Genomic DNA, 15,700 nt, shown 5'->3' with positions numbered 1-15,700 from the left:
GACTTAGGTTTAGGGGTTAATAACTTTATTATAGTGGCAGCGACGTTGGTGGCGGCAGATTAGAGATTAATACATGAAATATACTTGCGGCGACGTTGGGGGCGGCAGATTAGGGGTTAATAACTATAATGTAGGTGTCGGCGATGTTGGTAGGTATAATGTAGGTGGCGGCGGTGTCCGGAGCGGCAGATTAGGGGTTAATAAGGTTGTGCTGGTGGCAGCGATGTCGGGGTCGGCAGATTCTGGGTTAATAAGTGTTAGATTAGGGGTGTTTAGACTCGGGGTTCATGTTACGGTGTTAGGTGCAGACAAAAAAAGTATTTTCCCATAGGAAACTATGGGGCTGCGTTAAGAGCTGAACGCTGCTTTTTTGCAGGTGTTAGGTTTTTTTTCAGCCGAATCTGCCCTATTGTTTCCTATGGGGAAACCGTGCACGAGCACGTTTAGCCAGCTTACCGCTACCGTAAGCAGCACTGGTATTGAGGTGAGATGTGGAGCTAAATTTTGCTCAACGCTCACTTTTTAGAGGCTAACGCCAGGTTGGAAAAACCCTGTAATACCAGCGTTGTTTGTAGGTGAGCGGTGAGCTGGAACTGAGCGTCAGCAATGCACAGCTTTAGCGACAAAACTCGTAATCTAGCCATTTGTTTTTAACACATTTGTATTTTTGTTATTAAATATTGGAACCCCCTACAACAAATACAGTCTGGGATCCATATGTACTGAGCGTTTCACTTTTTTCAGTTTTCACTATAATAGCTCAAAATCAGGTGAGAAAATTTCCTATTGTTCTTAAAGGGACAGTCAAGTAAAAAAAAAACTTTCATGATTCAGATAGGGGATGTAATTTAAACAAGTTTCCAAATTACTTTTATCACCAATTGTGATTTGTTCTCTTGGTTCTTTGGTGTTGACTGTCCCTTTAAAGGGATATTTTCATATGGTTTACAGTGCACTATGAAAGTTTCTCTCCATTTTCTTTGAGGTACGAAGAAGATCACCTTTTGAATATTATCCCATGACCGTATAGTGCACGGTGTTGTATGGTATCATTTCCTTCTTTATTCAGTAATCATACACATAGAATACATATAATTAATAATAATATTCCTCTTTATTAAAAATGATTAAATATGACAATTAGAAATCTCATTATAAAACAGGGGAACTAACAAGTTATAAAATCTCTCATAAAAATGCAAGGTAGACAAATACATTGTATAAAATATAATCAGGATATTGACCATAGATGGTTGTTTCACATTGTAACTGGTAGGAAGATCACAGGATTCCAGTCTGAAGATTAGATAAATCCGCAGACATTAAATAAACGCCAGTTCCGTTAATTCTAGTAGATCATCATCTCTTGTCTTCAAATGAAATTCTGTATAAGAAGATAATGGTTTATCTGTTACTACAATTACACATTAATAATTTTTTTATATATATAAACCGAAACTTCACAAATCATATAGGGACATCTGTTTTAAATGACAAGGGCAGACCACCGTTTGTATGAGACTCATTACTATTGTACAATCACACCTTTATATACAAATGGTTTTTTGTTCATGGGAATAGGTTATTTGATATTTACTTCTTCAGATTAATGAACTGTAAATACATTAATAATATTTAATATTAATTTGTTTTACTATTTAAAATGACCTCTATGGTAAACGTATAAAAACGTGCTCCCAGTGGTTAAGTGATGTCACCATAATAAAAATACATTGTGCTAGTTACAATGACGACAGCAGTATGGTTATATGACATTCTGTCTCAGTATGACTATATGACATTCTGTCTCAGAAGTATAACTATATGACATTCTGTCTCAGTATGACTATATGACATTCTGTCTCTGAAGTATAACTATATGACATTCTGTCTCAGTATGACTATATGACATTCTGTCTCTGAAGTATAACTATATGACATTCTGTCTCAGTATGACTATATGACATTCTGTCTCAGAAGTATAACTATATGACATTCTGTCTCAGTATGGATATATGACATTCTGTCTCAGTATGACTATATGACATTCTGTCTCAGTATGACTATATGACATTCTGTCTCAGTATGACTATATGACATTCTGTCTCAGTATGACTATATGACATTCTGTCTCAGTATGACTATATGACATTCTGTCTCAGTATGGTTATATGACATTCTGTCTCAGTATGACTATATGACATTCTGTCTCAGTATGACTATATGACATTCTGTCTCAGTATGACTATATGACATTCTATCTCAGTATGACTATATGACATTCTGTCTCAGTATGACTATATGACATTCTGTCTCAGTATGGTAATATGACATTCTGTCTCAGTATGATTATATGACATTCTGTCTCAGTATGACTATATGACATTCTATCTCAGTATGACTATATGACATTCTGTCTCAGTATGACTATATGACATTCTGTCTCAGTATGGTTATATGACATTCTGTCTCAGTATGACTATATGACATTCTGTCTCAGTATGACTATATGACATTCTGTCTCAGTATGGTTATATGACATTCTGTCTCAGTATGACTATATGACATTCTGTCTCAGTATGGTTATATGACATTCTGTCTCAGTATGACTATATGACATTCTGTCTCAGTATGACTATATGACATTCTGTCTCAGTAGGACTATATTACATTCTGTCTCAGTATGACTATATGACATTCTGTCTCAGTATGACTATATGACATTCTGTCTCAGTATGGTTATATGACATTCTGTCTCAGTATGACTATATGACATTCTGTCTCAGTATGACTATATGACATTCTGTCTCAGTATGACTATATAACATTCTGTCTCAGTATGAATATATAACATTCTGTCTCAGTATGGTTATATAACATTCTGTCTTAGTATGACTATATGACATTCTGTCTCAGTATGGTTATATAACATTCTGTCTCAGTATGGTTATATGACATTCTGTCTCAGTATGGTTATATGACATTCTGTCTCAGTATGACTTTATGACATTCTGTCTCAGTATGACTATATGACATTCTGTCTCAGTATGGTTATATAACATTCTGTCTCAGTATGGTTATATAACATTCTGTCTCAGTATGGTTATATGACATTCTGTCTCAGTATGACTTTATGACATTCTGTCTCAGTATGACTATATGACATTCTGTCTCAGTATGGTTATATAACATTCTGTCTCAGTATGACTATATGACATTCTGTCTCAGTATGGTTATATGACATTCTGTCTCAGTATGACTATATGACATTCTGTCTCAGTATGACTATATGACATTCTGTCTCAGTATGGTTATATGACATTCTGTCTCAGTATGGTTATATGACATTCTGTCTCAGTATGGTTATATGACATTCTGTCTCAGTATGGTTATATGACATTCTGTCTCAGTATGGTTATATGACATTCTGTCTCAGTATGGTTATATGACATTCTGTCTCAGTATGGTTATATGACATTCTGTCTCAGTATGACTATATGACATTCTGTCTCAGTATGGTTATATGACATTCTGTCTCAGTATGACTATATGACATTCTGTCTCAGTATGGTTATATGACATTCTGTCTCAGTATGGTTATATGACATTCTGTCTCAGTATGACTATATGACATTCTGTCTCAGTATGGTTATATGACATTCTGTCTCAGTATGACTATATGACATTCTGTCTCAGTATGACTATATGACATTCTGTCTCAGTATGGTTATATGACATTCTGTCTCAGTATGACTATATGACATTCTGTCTCAGTATGACTATATGACATTCTGTCTCAGTATGGTTATATGACATTCTGTCTCAGTATGGTTATATGACATTCTGTCTCAGTATGGTTATATGACATTCTGTCTCAGTATGGTTATATGACATTCTGTCTCAGTATGGTTATATGACATTCTGTCTCAGTATGACTATATGACATTCTGTCTCAGTATGGTTATATGACATTCTGTCTCAGTATGACTATATGACATTCTGTCTCAGTATGACTATATGCCATTCTGTCTCAGTATGACTATATGACATTCTGTCTCAGTATGACTATATGACATTCTGTCTCAGTATGACTATATGACAGTCTGTCTCAGTATGACTATATGACATTCTGTCTCAGTATGACTATATGACATTCTGTCTCAGTATAACTATATGACATTCTGTCTCAGTATGACTATATGACATTCTGTCTCAGTATGGTTATATGACATTCTGTCTCAGTATGACTATATGACATTCTGTCTCAGTATGACTATATGACATTCTGTCTCAGTATTGTTATATGACATTCTGTCTCAGTATTGTTATATGACATTTTGTCTCAGTATGGTTATATGACATTCTGTCTCAGTAGGACTATATGACATTCTGTCTCAGTATGACTATATGACATTCTGTCTCAGTATGGTTATATGACATTCTGTCTCAGTATGACTATATGACATTCTGTCTCAGTATGACTATATGACATTCTGTCTCAGTATGACTATATGACATTCTGTCTCAGTATGACTATATGACATTCTGTCTCAGTATGACTATATGACATTCTGTCTCAGTGTGACTATATGACATTCTGTCTCAGTATGGTTATATGACATTCTGTCTCAGTATGACTATATGACATTCTGTCTCAGTATGACTATATGACATTCTGTCTCAGTATGGTTATATGACATTCTGTCTCAGTATGACTATATGACATTCTGTCTCAGTATGACTATATGACATTCTGTCTCAGTATGACTATATGACATTCTGTCTCAGTATGACTATATGACATTCTGTCTCAGTATGACTATATGACATTCTGTCTCAGTATGACTATATGACATTCTGTCTCAGTATGACTATATAACATTCTGTCTCAGTATGACTATATGACATTCTGTCTCAGTATGACTATATGACATTCTGTCTCAGTATGACTATATGACATTCTGTCTCAGTATGACTATATGACATTCTGTCTCAGTATGACTATATGACATTCTGTCTCAGTATGACTATATGACATTCTGTCTCAGTATGGTTATATGACATTCTGTCTCAGTATGACTATATGACATTCTGTTTCAGTATGACTATATGACATTCTGTCTCAGTATGACTATATGACATTCTGTCTCAGTATGGTTATATGACATTCTGTCTCAGTATGGTTATATGACATTCTGTCTCAGTATGACTATATGACATTCTGTCTCAGTATGGTTATTAGGCCTGTCAAAAATAATCGGTTTGACGATGCATCGCGATTAACGTTACCCACGTGACCAGCCTCCAGGACAAGTAACAGAAAGTGCGCGAAAGTGCGCGGTACATCGTTTTGACGTCACTGACGTCACGTCACCCAATAAAGCATCATGGGCGCTCCATGGGCGGTCTCTGGAAGTGCCGAAGTTACGCAGTAGGAGCAAAGCAGGAGTGTGTTGCCTGAGATTGATGATGGTGAATGTGATGACGATTCCGACTCCGAGTATACACGGCGGTATACAGCTACACGGCGGGCTCATTTTTATTTTGTGGGAGACAGAGGAGGAGACCTATGGTGAGAATTAGACTAACTAACTGTTTAGTTACCAAAACGTTGTACATTTTGCCAATGCCATGCCATAATTGCCATTGCCATGCCTGCCTATTGCCTCAACTGCCTACTACTTGCCATAGGTAAACTAATTATTAACTTACTTAAAGAGCAAATCAATAAGGGGTACACAATCACATTTATTACACAATAAGGGGTACAATTAAATACTTGCCTTATTTACTTAACGTAGTATGTACTACTAATACTGCTGAGCTGACTGAGGCTCAGGCTGCTGCATAATTAATTGCTGCATTATTGAATAATATTGCATATATAAAAAATGTATTATAAATAAATATAGTATACTATTATTGTCTAATGTCTCTATTAGTCTAATCTGTATCTATATCTACATGTTTTTCACATGGATGGATGGCCTGGTCTGAAGTTCTAATATTTTAATAATATATTAATTCAAGAAAGTGCATGCAATTTTAAACAACTTTCCCTATTATATAATTTGCTTATCCTTTGTTGAAATGCATAGCCTCCTCCTTGTGCACAAAGTATTATATACTTAGTAAGTAATGTGTGTGCTGTGCAATGCATTGCTAATATGTCATCAACAAACGATATCTGAGAAGTATGAAGCAAATTAAATAATAGAAGTTAGTTATGATGTTTATTTAAAATTGTATTCTCTATCTGAATCATGAAAGTAAATGTTTGGGTTTCATTGCACCTTTAAGTGTGTAATATATTACAGTAACTTACAGTGTCAGTGAGTGAGTGATGTCCCCTGCAATGATCACAATGCAATTTGTTTTAAAATTTATGTTCGCAAAATGTATGGCATTGGCAAAGTAGTTGAAGTTACTAGTACTTGTTGATTTTACATTTGCGGCTTGACATTTTGACAACTGGAACTTAGTGTTTTTTCTTTTTTTTTAACACTGACAGAGTTTGACGTTGACAACAACATCATCCGTCACATATGTACATGTCATGCTAAAATGACAGAGGGAGACAAAAAAGATAGAGAGATAAAAAATGCACCTAGCATTTTAAAAGCAAGCATCTGGGCACATTTTGGATTTTATGAACATACTGGAAAGCACGAATTGGAAAAGACACACGCGGTTTGTAAAGCCTGTCACACAAAAATTAAATACCTAGGGAATACTACTAACTTGAGAAATCACGTTAGACGTTTTCACTCTGAGATGCTAACCCCTGCCGCTGCCGCCAGTGCCACTGCCAAGGAAATAACAAGACTAGCTGAAGCTCATCAGCCAAGAATTGATGCAATGCTGTCAACTTTGCCACCCAACTCTGAAAAAGGGAAGAGAATAACCAAAGCTGTGGCAACTTTCATAGCGAAGGACCTACGGCCTTACTCTGTTGTGGAAAACCTTGGGTTTCGCAACCTGTTGAAGACGCTAGAGCCACGTTATAAGATCCCGTCACGCAATCACTTAACAGAAAACGTTATACCTGCACTCTACCACGAAACAAAATCTCAGGTAATTGCATCAATGAGCCAAGCCAGTCGAGTCGCACTAACGTGTGATTCATGGACTTCAGTCACGACGGAGTCTTATGTAACAGTAACTGCACATTACATTAGCAAGGACTGGAAGATCTTGTCGCATGTGCTGCAAACGAGAGCAGTTTATGAGTCTCACACGGGTTCTCATCTGGCGGAGCTACTGTCTCGTGTCGTGGAAGAATGGCAGCTGTCCGATAAATCTGTAGTGCTTGTGACCGACAATGCTTCGAACATGATTGTTGCTGCTCAAGTTGGAAAATTCCCTTATGTAAAATGCTTCGCCCATACACTGAATCTCGCATCCCAGCGGGCACTGAAAGTGGCCACGCTCTCCAGGCTTTTAGGCAGAGTGCGACGAATATCAACATTTTTTCACCGCAGCACTACAGCAAACCACTGTCTGAAAGAAAAACAGAAATGTCTTGGCCTGAAGAATCATAAGCTGATAACTGATGTGACAACAAGGTGGAACAGCTCATATGACATGGTCGAGAGGTTCCTAGAACAGCAACCTGCAATCTGTGCCACATTGTTGGCTCCAGAAGTCAGAAAAAGTGAGTCAGATCTCTGTACTCTCAACGAAACAGATGTGTCAAATGCAGAGGATGCTGTGAGTGCATTAAAGCCAATGAAAGATGCAACCACACTGATGTCAGAAGAGCGCAATCCAACTGTTTCTCTCATTGCCCCTCTAAATGCACAACTGCTCCAGAACATGACAGACACCATGGGAGACACACCCATGATCCATGAGATCAAGAATGCCATCAAAACAGATCTCCTGAAGAGGTACAGCAGTGAGGCAGAGAAGAAGATACTTTATACAGCCTCTGCCCTGGATCCTCGTTTTAAGGGACTGCCTTTTATTCTCACAGAGGAGGAGAGATTGGAGATATACAGAGGAGTGACTGAGGAGGCTGCATCCTTGGAGGTAATTTTAATTGCATCATATTTCTTGAAAAATGTATAAATTAAAAACAAACATAAAACATACCATCCATACAAAATAGGCTTAGCTAGCACTGCAGTAGCTTGATTAGTAGCTAGTTTAATGAGTACAAGGTTTATTATATAAGTCAGTTTGAAAACGCCACAGTCAGTCAACTTTCCTCCTCCTCCGTCCACTCCCGAGTCCTTCCTAATAGATGGGAGCTGTTGCATGCATTTATTTATGCATTACTGTCTCTCTGAGCACACACATAGCATTAGCTGGCTGGCTGCTCGAGGTAATAATGAATGCTATTTTTTCTATTCTTTTGTTCAAACACAGATTGAGTGTACTAGTACAGTTACATCTAGGAGGACAAACGTGGATGAAGTGCCACTGCCTGAGGGAAAAGAAACTCTGGAAGAAGAATCAGCCATCGAGGAGGATAACCCTTCTCCTCCCAAAAGAAAGTCCACATCGCTGCTCATGACTTTGCTGGGACAGTCTTTCACTGACACTGAAGGTACAATAGAACCCAAGACCCCCTATGCCAAGGCTGAAGAGGAAATAGAGAAATATTGTAAAGCCCCATCTCTGCCTCTCACTGAAGACCCTTTGAAATGGTGGCATGTACATGAGGTCATATTTCCCCTCCTCTCTCATTTGTCAAAGCGATACTTGTGTATCCCAGGTACAAGCGTGTCTGCAGAGCGGGTTTTCTCCACTGCAGGAGATGTGGTAACGGCAAAAAGAAGCACCCTCAAACCAGAGCATGTGGATCAACTAGTGTTCTTACAGAAAAACCTACATATTCCATAATTCTGAGTAGTGATTCAGGTTTATAATATTAATATTTAATGTTTTTTGGCACATCCAGAAGAAAGTGCTGTGTGCCCCACTGCCCAGTGCAGACTACTGTTAAGTTATTTTATATTTGTTACTGTTATATAACTTATAGCTTTTTGAAAAATGAAGCTTAAAACCTTGAGTAAATCTTTGTTGGATCACAAAATATACTAGTACACTACACGACCGACCACGTCACTCTGTCACAGTCACACACACACACAAACAATACAAAAGAAACAACACACAACTGCACACACCTCATGTGTGCGTGTCAGTCAGTGTCACCCTTCACCATGATTCACTCTTTTTATGATGTGTGTTTTTTTTGGTATTGTTTGACTGTGTGACTGTGACTGTGTGTTGTGTAACAATATATTTGTGATCCCATAAAGATAATCAAAGTTAGTAAATCTAGTAGTTCAATGCTACTTGTTGTATAATGTCTATTACTACTTCTAGTGTTACTGTGATGTTTGCCAATCAGGAAGTGCTCTGTTTTGTAGATGTTGTGCTATTGTTTACAGCACACCCCTGTATTGTTTGCAATGCAGTGAGTGCATAGTGCATAAGGGATTATTAATATTATTCACACTAAAAATTGTCTATTTTAAATAGACCCTTTAAGAAAGATATCATATGTTTTTGTTTATGATCCCAATCCCAAATGCCATCCCACCCACTCCCAGGCAGATCTGTAGGGGTTAACCGAATATAACCAACCAGTTAACAATAACAATGTGTGTACTGCAGTGTCTAACTGTCTCTTTATGAGTGTGTGAGTGTGTCTGTGAGTGAGTGAGTGCCAGTTTGAAAAGTTTGTATGTATCTCATTCTCTATGAGTGTGTGTGAGATGAGTGTATTAACTGCCTTTGAATGTTTTTGTTTGTATGTGATTGTGTGTCTGTCCCAGTGTCTAAGTGTCTATGAGTGTGAGTGTGACTGTGGCTGACTGGCTGTGGTGCCTTTGAATGTTTTTGTTTGTGTGTGTGTCCCACTGTGTCTCTAGTGTCTGAGTGTCTAGTGAGTGTGACTGTCTAACTGTCTATGAGTGCACTATGCAGAGAGTGAGACTGAAGCCAAACCACTATAGGGGAAGGAAAAGCCTTGAGTAAATCTTTATTGGATCACAAATATACTGTACACTACAGACAGTACAGCACACACAGCACACAGTGCCAGTGCCACACACAACAGCACAATACAAAAATAAAGCACACACACCTCAGGTGAGTGGCGTGCCACCCTTTCTTCACCATGATTTACTCCTTGATGTCTGTGTCCTTTTTTATGTATTGTTTGTGTGTGTGTGACTGCTGTGTACTGTTCAGTGACAGACTCAGTCACTGTTCAGTTGTGTGTAGTACTGCTTTAACAGTAACTAATAACTAACTAATTATATTTGTGATCCCATAAAGATAATATAATCATCAAGAAGAAACTGTAGTTATAGTAGTTCAGTTCAATGCTACTTGTTTTAAATGTCTCTCTCTCTAGTACTATTGTAAGTCTGTAACTGTGTAAACTAATTGTATATGTCACAATCACATGTGTGTTGTGTGCACACTCTGTGCTGTGTGTTGTGTTCCAGATTCTTCACGTGATGTTTGTTTGCCACAAATTGACAGTCATGAAGGCACAGTGGACTGCACCTGTAATTTTGTACCTATAAGGGATTTATGTTTTGTTTTCTGAGGACAATTTTCACACAAATAAGGTATTATGGTGGTAACTTAAGCTTAACCTATCTATTTGGGTTTTAATTTAATGTCTATTATTATATTATTATTATTATTAGTAAGTAAAGAAATTAAAACCAACATAGATAGGTTAGACATTTATTTGTTGTTCATGTTTCTTTACAAGTGTATAGTGTACTACTTACTATATATAATATATACATTTAAATATTTTCTTTTACTGAAGAAGTACACTGTGAGCAGTGCACTTTTTACACTACGTACTCTGTAACTACAGTTTGATGCCATAATATTGTTTCCAAACCAATACAACAATTGCCATTTAGTATTTACTGTTCTATAAACTGTTGTTGTTTGCTGTGTTCAGACTTTGCCACAGGAAGAGTGTCCTTTTTTGAGCTAATAAAATAAAAAAAAGAGTTTATTTCAATACTTTGACTTCTTGAATTTTTTTTCTGAAAAATTTAAAAATTGGGCAGAAATAGTGCAGTAATCGTGATGCATCGCGATGCATCGTAGAATCGAATCGTATTGAATCGTTACGATGATAATCGTAATCTAATCGAATCGTGAGACAGGTGAAGATGCGCAGCTCTAATGGTTATATGACATTCTGTCTCAGTATGGTTATATGACATTCTGTCTCAGTATGACTATATGACATTCTGTCTCAGTATGGTTATATGACATTCTGTCTCAGTATGACTATATGACATTCTGTCTCAGTATGGTTATATGACATTCTGTCTCAGTATGACTATATGACATTCTGTCTCAGTATGACTATATGACATTCTGTCTCAGTATGACTGTATGACATTCTGTCTCAGTATGACTATATGACATTCTGTCTCAGTATGACTATATGACATTCTGTCTCAGTATGACTATATGACATTCTGTCTCAGTAGGACTATATTACATTCTGTCTCAGTATGGTTATATGACATTGTGTTTCAGTATGACTATATGACATTCTGTCTCAGTATGACTATATGACATTCTGTCTCAGTATGGTTATATGACATTCTGTCTCAGTATGACTATATGACATTCTGTCTCAGTATGGTTATACGACATTCTGTCTCAGTATGACTATATGATATTCTGTCTCAGTATGATTATATGACATTCTGTCTCAGTATGACTATATGACATTCTGTCTCAGTATGAATATATGACATTCTGTCTCAGTATGACTATATGACACTCTGTCTCAGTATGGTTATATGACATTCTGTCTCAGTATGACTATATTACATTCTGTCTCAGTATGACTATATGACATTCTGTCTCAGTATGGTTATATGACATTCTGTCTCAGTATGACTATATGACATTCTGTCTCAGTATGGTTATATGACATTCTGTCTCAGTATGGTTATATGACATTCTGTCTCAGTATGACTATATGACATTCTGTCTCAGTATGACTATATGACATTCTGTCTCAGTATGGTTATATGACATTCTGTCTCAGTATGACTATATGACATTCTGTCTCAGTATGACTATATGACATTCTGTCTCAGTATGACTATATGACATTCTGTCTCAGTATGGTTATATGACATTCTGTCTCAGTATGACTATATGACATTCTGTCTCAGTATGACTATATGACATTCTGTCTCAGTATGGTTATATGACATTCTGTCTCAGTATGACTATATGACATTCTGTCTCAGTAGGACTATATAACATTCTGTCTCAGTATGACTATATAACATTCTGTCTCAGTATGACTATATGACATTCTGTCTCAGTATGACTATATGACATTCTGTCTCAGTATGACTATATGACATTCTGTCTCAGTATGACTATATGACATTCTGTCTCAGTATGACTATATGACATTCTGTCTCAGTATGATTATATGACATTCTGTCTCAGTATGACTATATGACATTCTGTCTCAGTATGACTATATGACATTCTGTCTCAGTATGACTATATGACATTCTGTCTCAGTATGACTATATGACATTCTGTCTCAGTATGACTATATGACATTCTGTCTCAGTATGACTATATGACATTCTGTCTCAGTATGACTATATGACATTCTGTCTCAGTATGACTATATGACATTCTGTCTCAGTATGACTATATGACATTCTGTCTCAGTATGACTATATGACATTCTGTCTCAGTATGGTTATATGACATTCTGTCTCAGTATGACTATATGACATTCTGTCTCAGTATGGTTATATGACATTCTGTCTCAGTATGACTATATGACATTCTGTCTCAGTATGGTTATATGACATTCTGTCTCAGTATGGTTATATGACATTCTGTCTCAGTATGGTTATATGACATTCTGTCTCAGTATGACTATATGACATTCTGTCTTAGTATGGTTATATGACATTCTGTCTCAGTATGACTATATGACATTCTGTCTCAGTATGACTATATGACATTCTGTCTCAGTATGACTATATGACATTCTGTCTCAGTATGACTATATGACATTCTGTCTCAGTATGACTATATGACATTCTGTCTCAGTATGACTATATGACATTCTGTCTCAGTATGACTATATACATTCTGTCTCAGTATGATATATGGACATTCTGTCTCAGTATGACTATATGACATTCTGTCTCAGTATGGACTATATGACATTCTGTTCTCAGTATGTCTATATGACATTCTGTCTCAGTATGGACTATATGACATTCTGTCTCAGTATGACTATATGACATTCTGTCTCAGTATGGTTATATGACATTCTGTCTCAGTATGACTATATGACATTCTGTCTCAGTATGACTATATGACATTCTGTCTCAGTATGACTATATGACATTCTGTCTCAGTATGGTTATATGACATTCTGGTCTCAGTATGGTTATAGACCAGTCTTGTCTCAGTATGGTCTATATTGACATTCTGTCTTAGTATGGTTATATGACATTCTGTCTCAGTATGACTATATGACATTCTGTCTCAGTATGGTTATATGACATTCTGTCTCAGTATGACTATATGACATTCTGTCTCAGTATGACTATATGACATTCTGTCTCAGTATGGTTATATGACATTCTGTCTCAGTATGACTATATGACATTCTGTCTCAGTATGACTATATGACATTCTGTCTCAGTATGGTTATATGACATTCTGTCTCAGTATGACTATATGACATTCTGTCTCAGTATGGTTATATGACACTCTGTCTCAGTATGACTATATGACATTCTGTCTCAGTATGGTTATATGACATTCTGTCTCAGTATGACTATATGACATTCTGTCTCAGTATGGTTATATGATATTCTGTCTCAGTAAGACTATATGACATTCTGTCTCAGTATGACTATATGACATTTTGTCTCAGTATGACTATATGACATTCTGTCTCAGTATGTATATATGACATTCTGTCTCAGTATGACTATATGACATTCTGTCTCAGTATGACTATATGACATTCTGTCTCAGTATGGTTATATGACATTCTGTCTCAGTATGGTTATATGACATTCTGTCTCAGTATGACTATATGACATTCTGTCTCAGTATGGTTATATGACATTCTGTCTCAGTATGGTTATATGACATTCTGTCTCAGTATGACTATATGACATTCTGTCTCAGTATGGTTATATGACATTCTGTCTCAGTATGGTTATATGACATTCTGTCTCAGTATGACTATATGACATTCTGTCTCAGTATGGTTATATGACATTCTGTCTCAGTATGGTTATATGACATTCTGTCTCAGTATGACTATATGACATTCTGTCTCAGTATGACTATATGACATTCTGTCTCAGTATGGTTATATGACATTCTGTCTCAGTATGGTTATATGACATTCTGTCTCAGTATGGTTATATGACATTCTGTCTCAGTATGACTATATGACATTCTGTCTCAGTATGGTTATATGACATTCTGTCTCAGTATGACTATATGACATTCTGTCTCAGTATGGTTATATGACATTCTGTCTCAGTATGACTATATGACATTCTGTCTCAGTATGGTTATATGACATTCTGTCTCAGTATGACTATATGACATTCTGTCTCAGTATGACTATATGACATTCTGTCTCAGTATGACTATATGACATTCTGTCTCAGTATGACTATATGACATTCTGTCTCAGTATGACTATATGACATTCTGTCCAGTATGATTATATGACATTCTGTCTCAGTATGGTTATATGACATTCTGTCTCAGTATGGTTATATGACATTCTGTCTCAGTATGGTTATATGACATTCTGTCTCAGTATGACTATATGACATTCTGTCTCAGTATGGTTATATGACATTCTGTTTCAGTATGGTTATATGACATTCTGTCTAAGTATGATTATATGACATTCTGTCTCAGTATGACTATATGACATTCTATCTCAGTATGGTTATATGACATTCTGTCTCAGTATGACTATATGATATTCTGTCTCAGTATGACTATATGACATTCTGTCTCAGTATGGTTATATGACATTCTGTCTCAGTATGACTATATGACATTCTGTCTCAGTATGACTATATGACATTCTGTCTCAGTATGACTATATGACATTCTCTCTCAGTATGGTTATATGACATTCTGTCTCAGTATGACTATATGACAGTATGGTTATATGACATTCTGTCTCAGTATGACTATATCACATTCTGTCTCAGTATGGTTATATGACATTCTGTCTCAGTATGACTATATCACATTCTGTCTCAGTATGGTTATATAACATTCTGTCTCAGTATGACTATATGACATTCTGTCTCAGTATGGTTATATGACATTCTGTCTCAGTATGGTTATATGACATTCTGTCTCAGTATGACTATATGACATTCTGTCTCAGTATGACTATATGACATTCTGTCTCAGTATGACTATATGACATTCTGTCTCAGTATGACTATATGACATTCTGTCTCAGTATGGTTATATGACATTCTGTCTTAGTATTGTTATATGACATTCTGTCTCAGTATGGTTATATGACATTCTGTCTCAGTATGACTATATGACATTCTGTCTCAGTATGACTATATGACATTCTGTCTCAGTATGGTTATATGACATTCTGTCTCAGTATGGTTATATGACATTCTGTCTCAGTATGGTTATA

The 15,700-nt window shown here is 36.4% G+C and overlaps 1 protein-coding gene across 5 annotated transcripts in view; it reads right to left on the bottom strand.

Annotated features, from left to right (window-relative positions):
• Positions 1 to 1,095: 1,095 nt before the first annotated feature.
• LOC128635681 (NACHT, LRR and PYD domains-containing protein 1b allele 2) overlaps positions 1,096 to 15,700 on the bottom strand; it is a 351,139-nt gene continuing 336,534 nt past the window's right edge. For all 5 annotated transcript variants that reach the window (XM_053688805.1, XM_053688804.1, XM_053688802.1 and 2 more), the window contains one exon: positions 1,096 to 1,384. In XM_053688805.1, the coding sequence (XP_053544780.1) occupies positions 1,383 to 1,384 (2 nt within the window). In that variant the 3' untranslated portion in view covers positions 1,096 to 1,382. The remainder of the gene's footprint in view (positions 1,385 to 15,700) is intronic.

Source organism: Bombina bombina, chromosome 7 (assembly GCF_027579735.1).
Source record: "Bombina bombina isolate aBomBom1 chromosome 7, aBomBom1.pri, whole genome shotgun sequence".
NCBI classification, from domain to species: Eukaryota; Metazoa; Chordata; class Amphibia; order Anura; family Bombinatoridae; genus Bombina; species Bombina bombina.
This window is presented reverse-complemented; position numbering and strand designations above follow the sequence as displayed.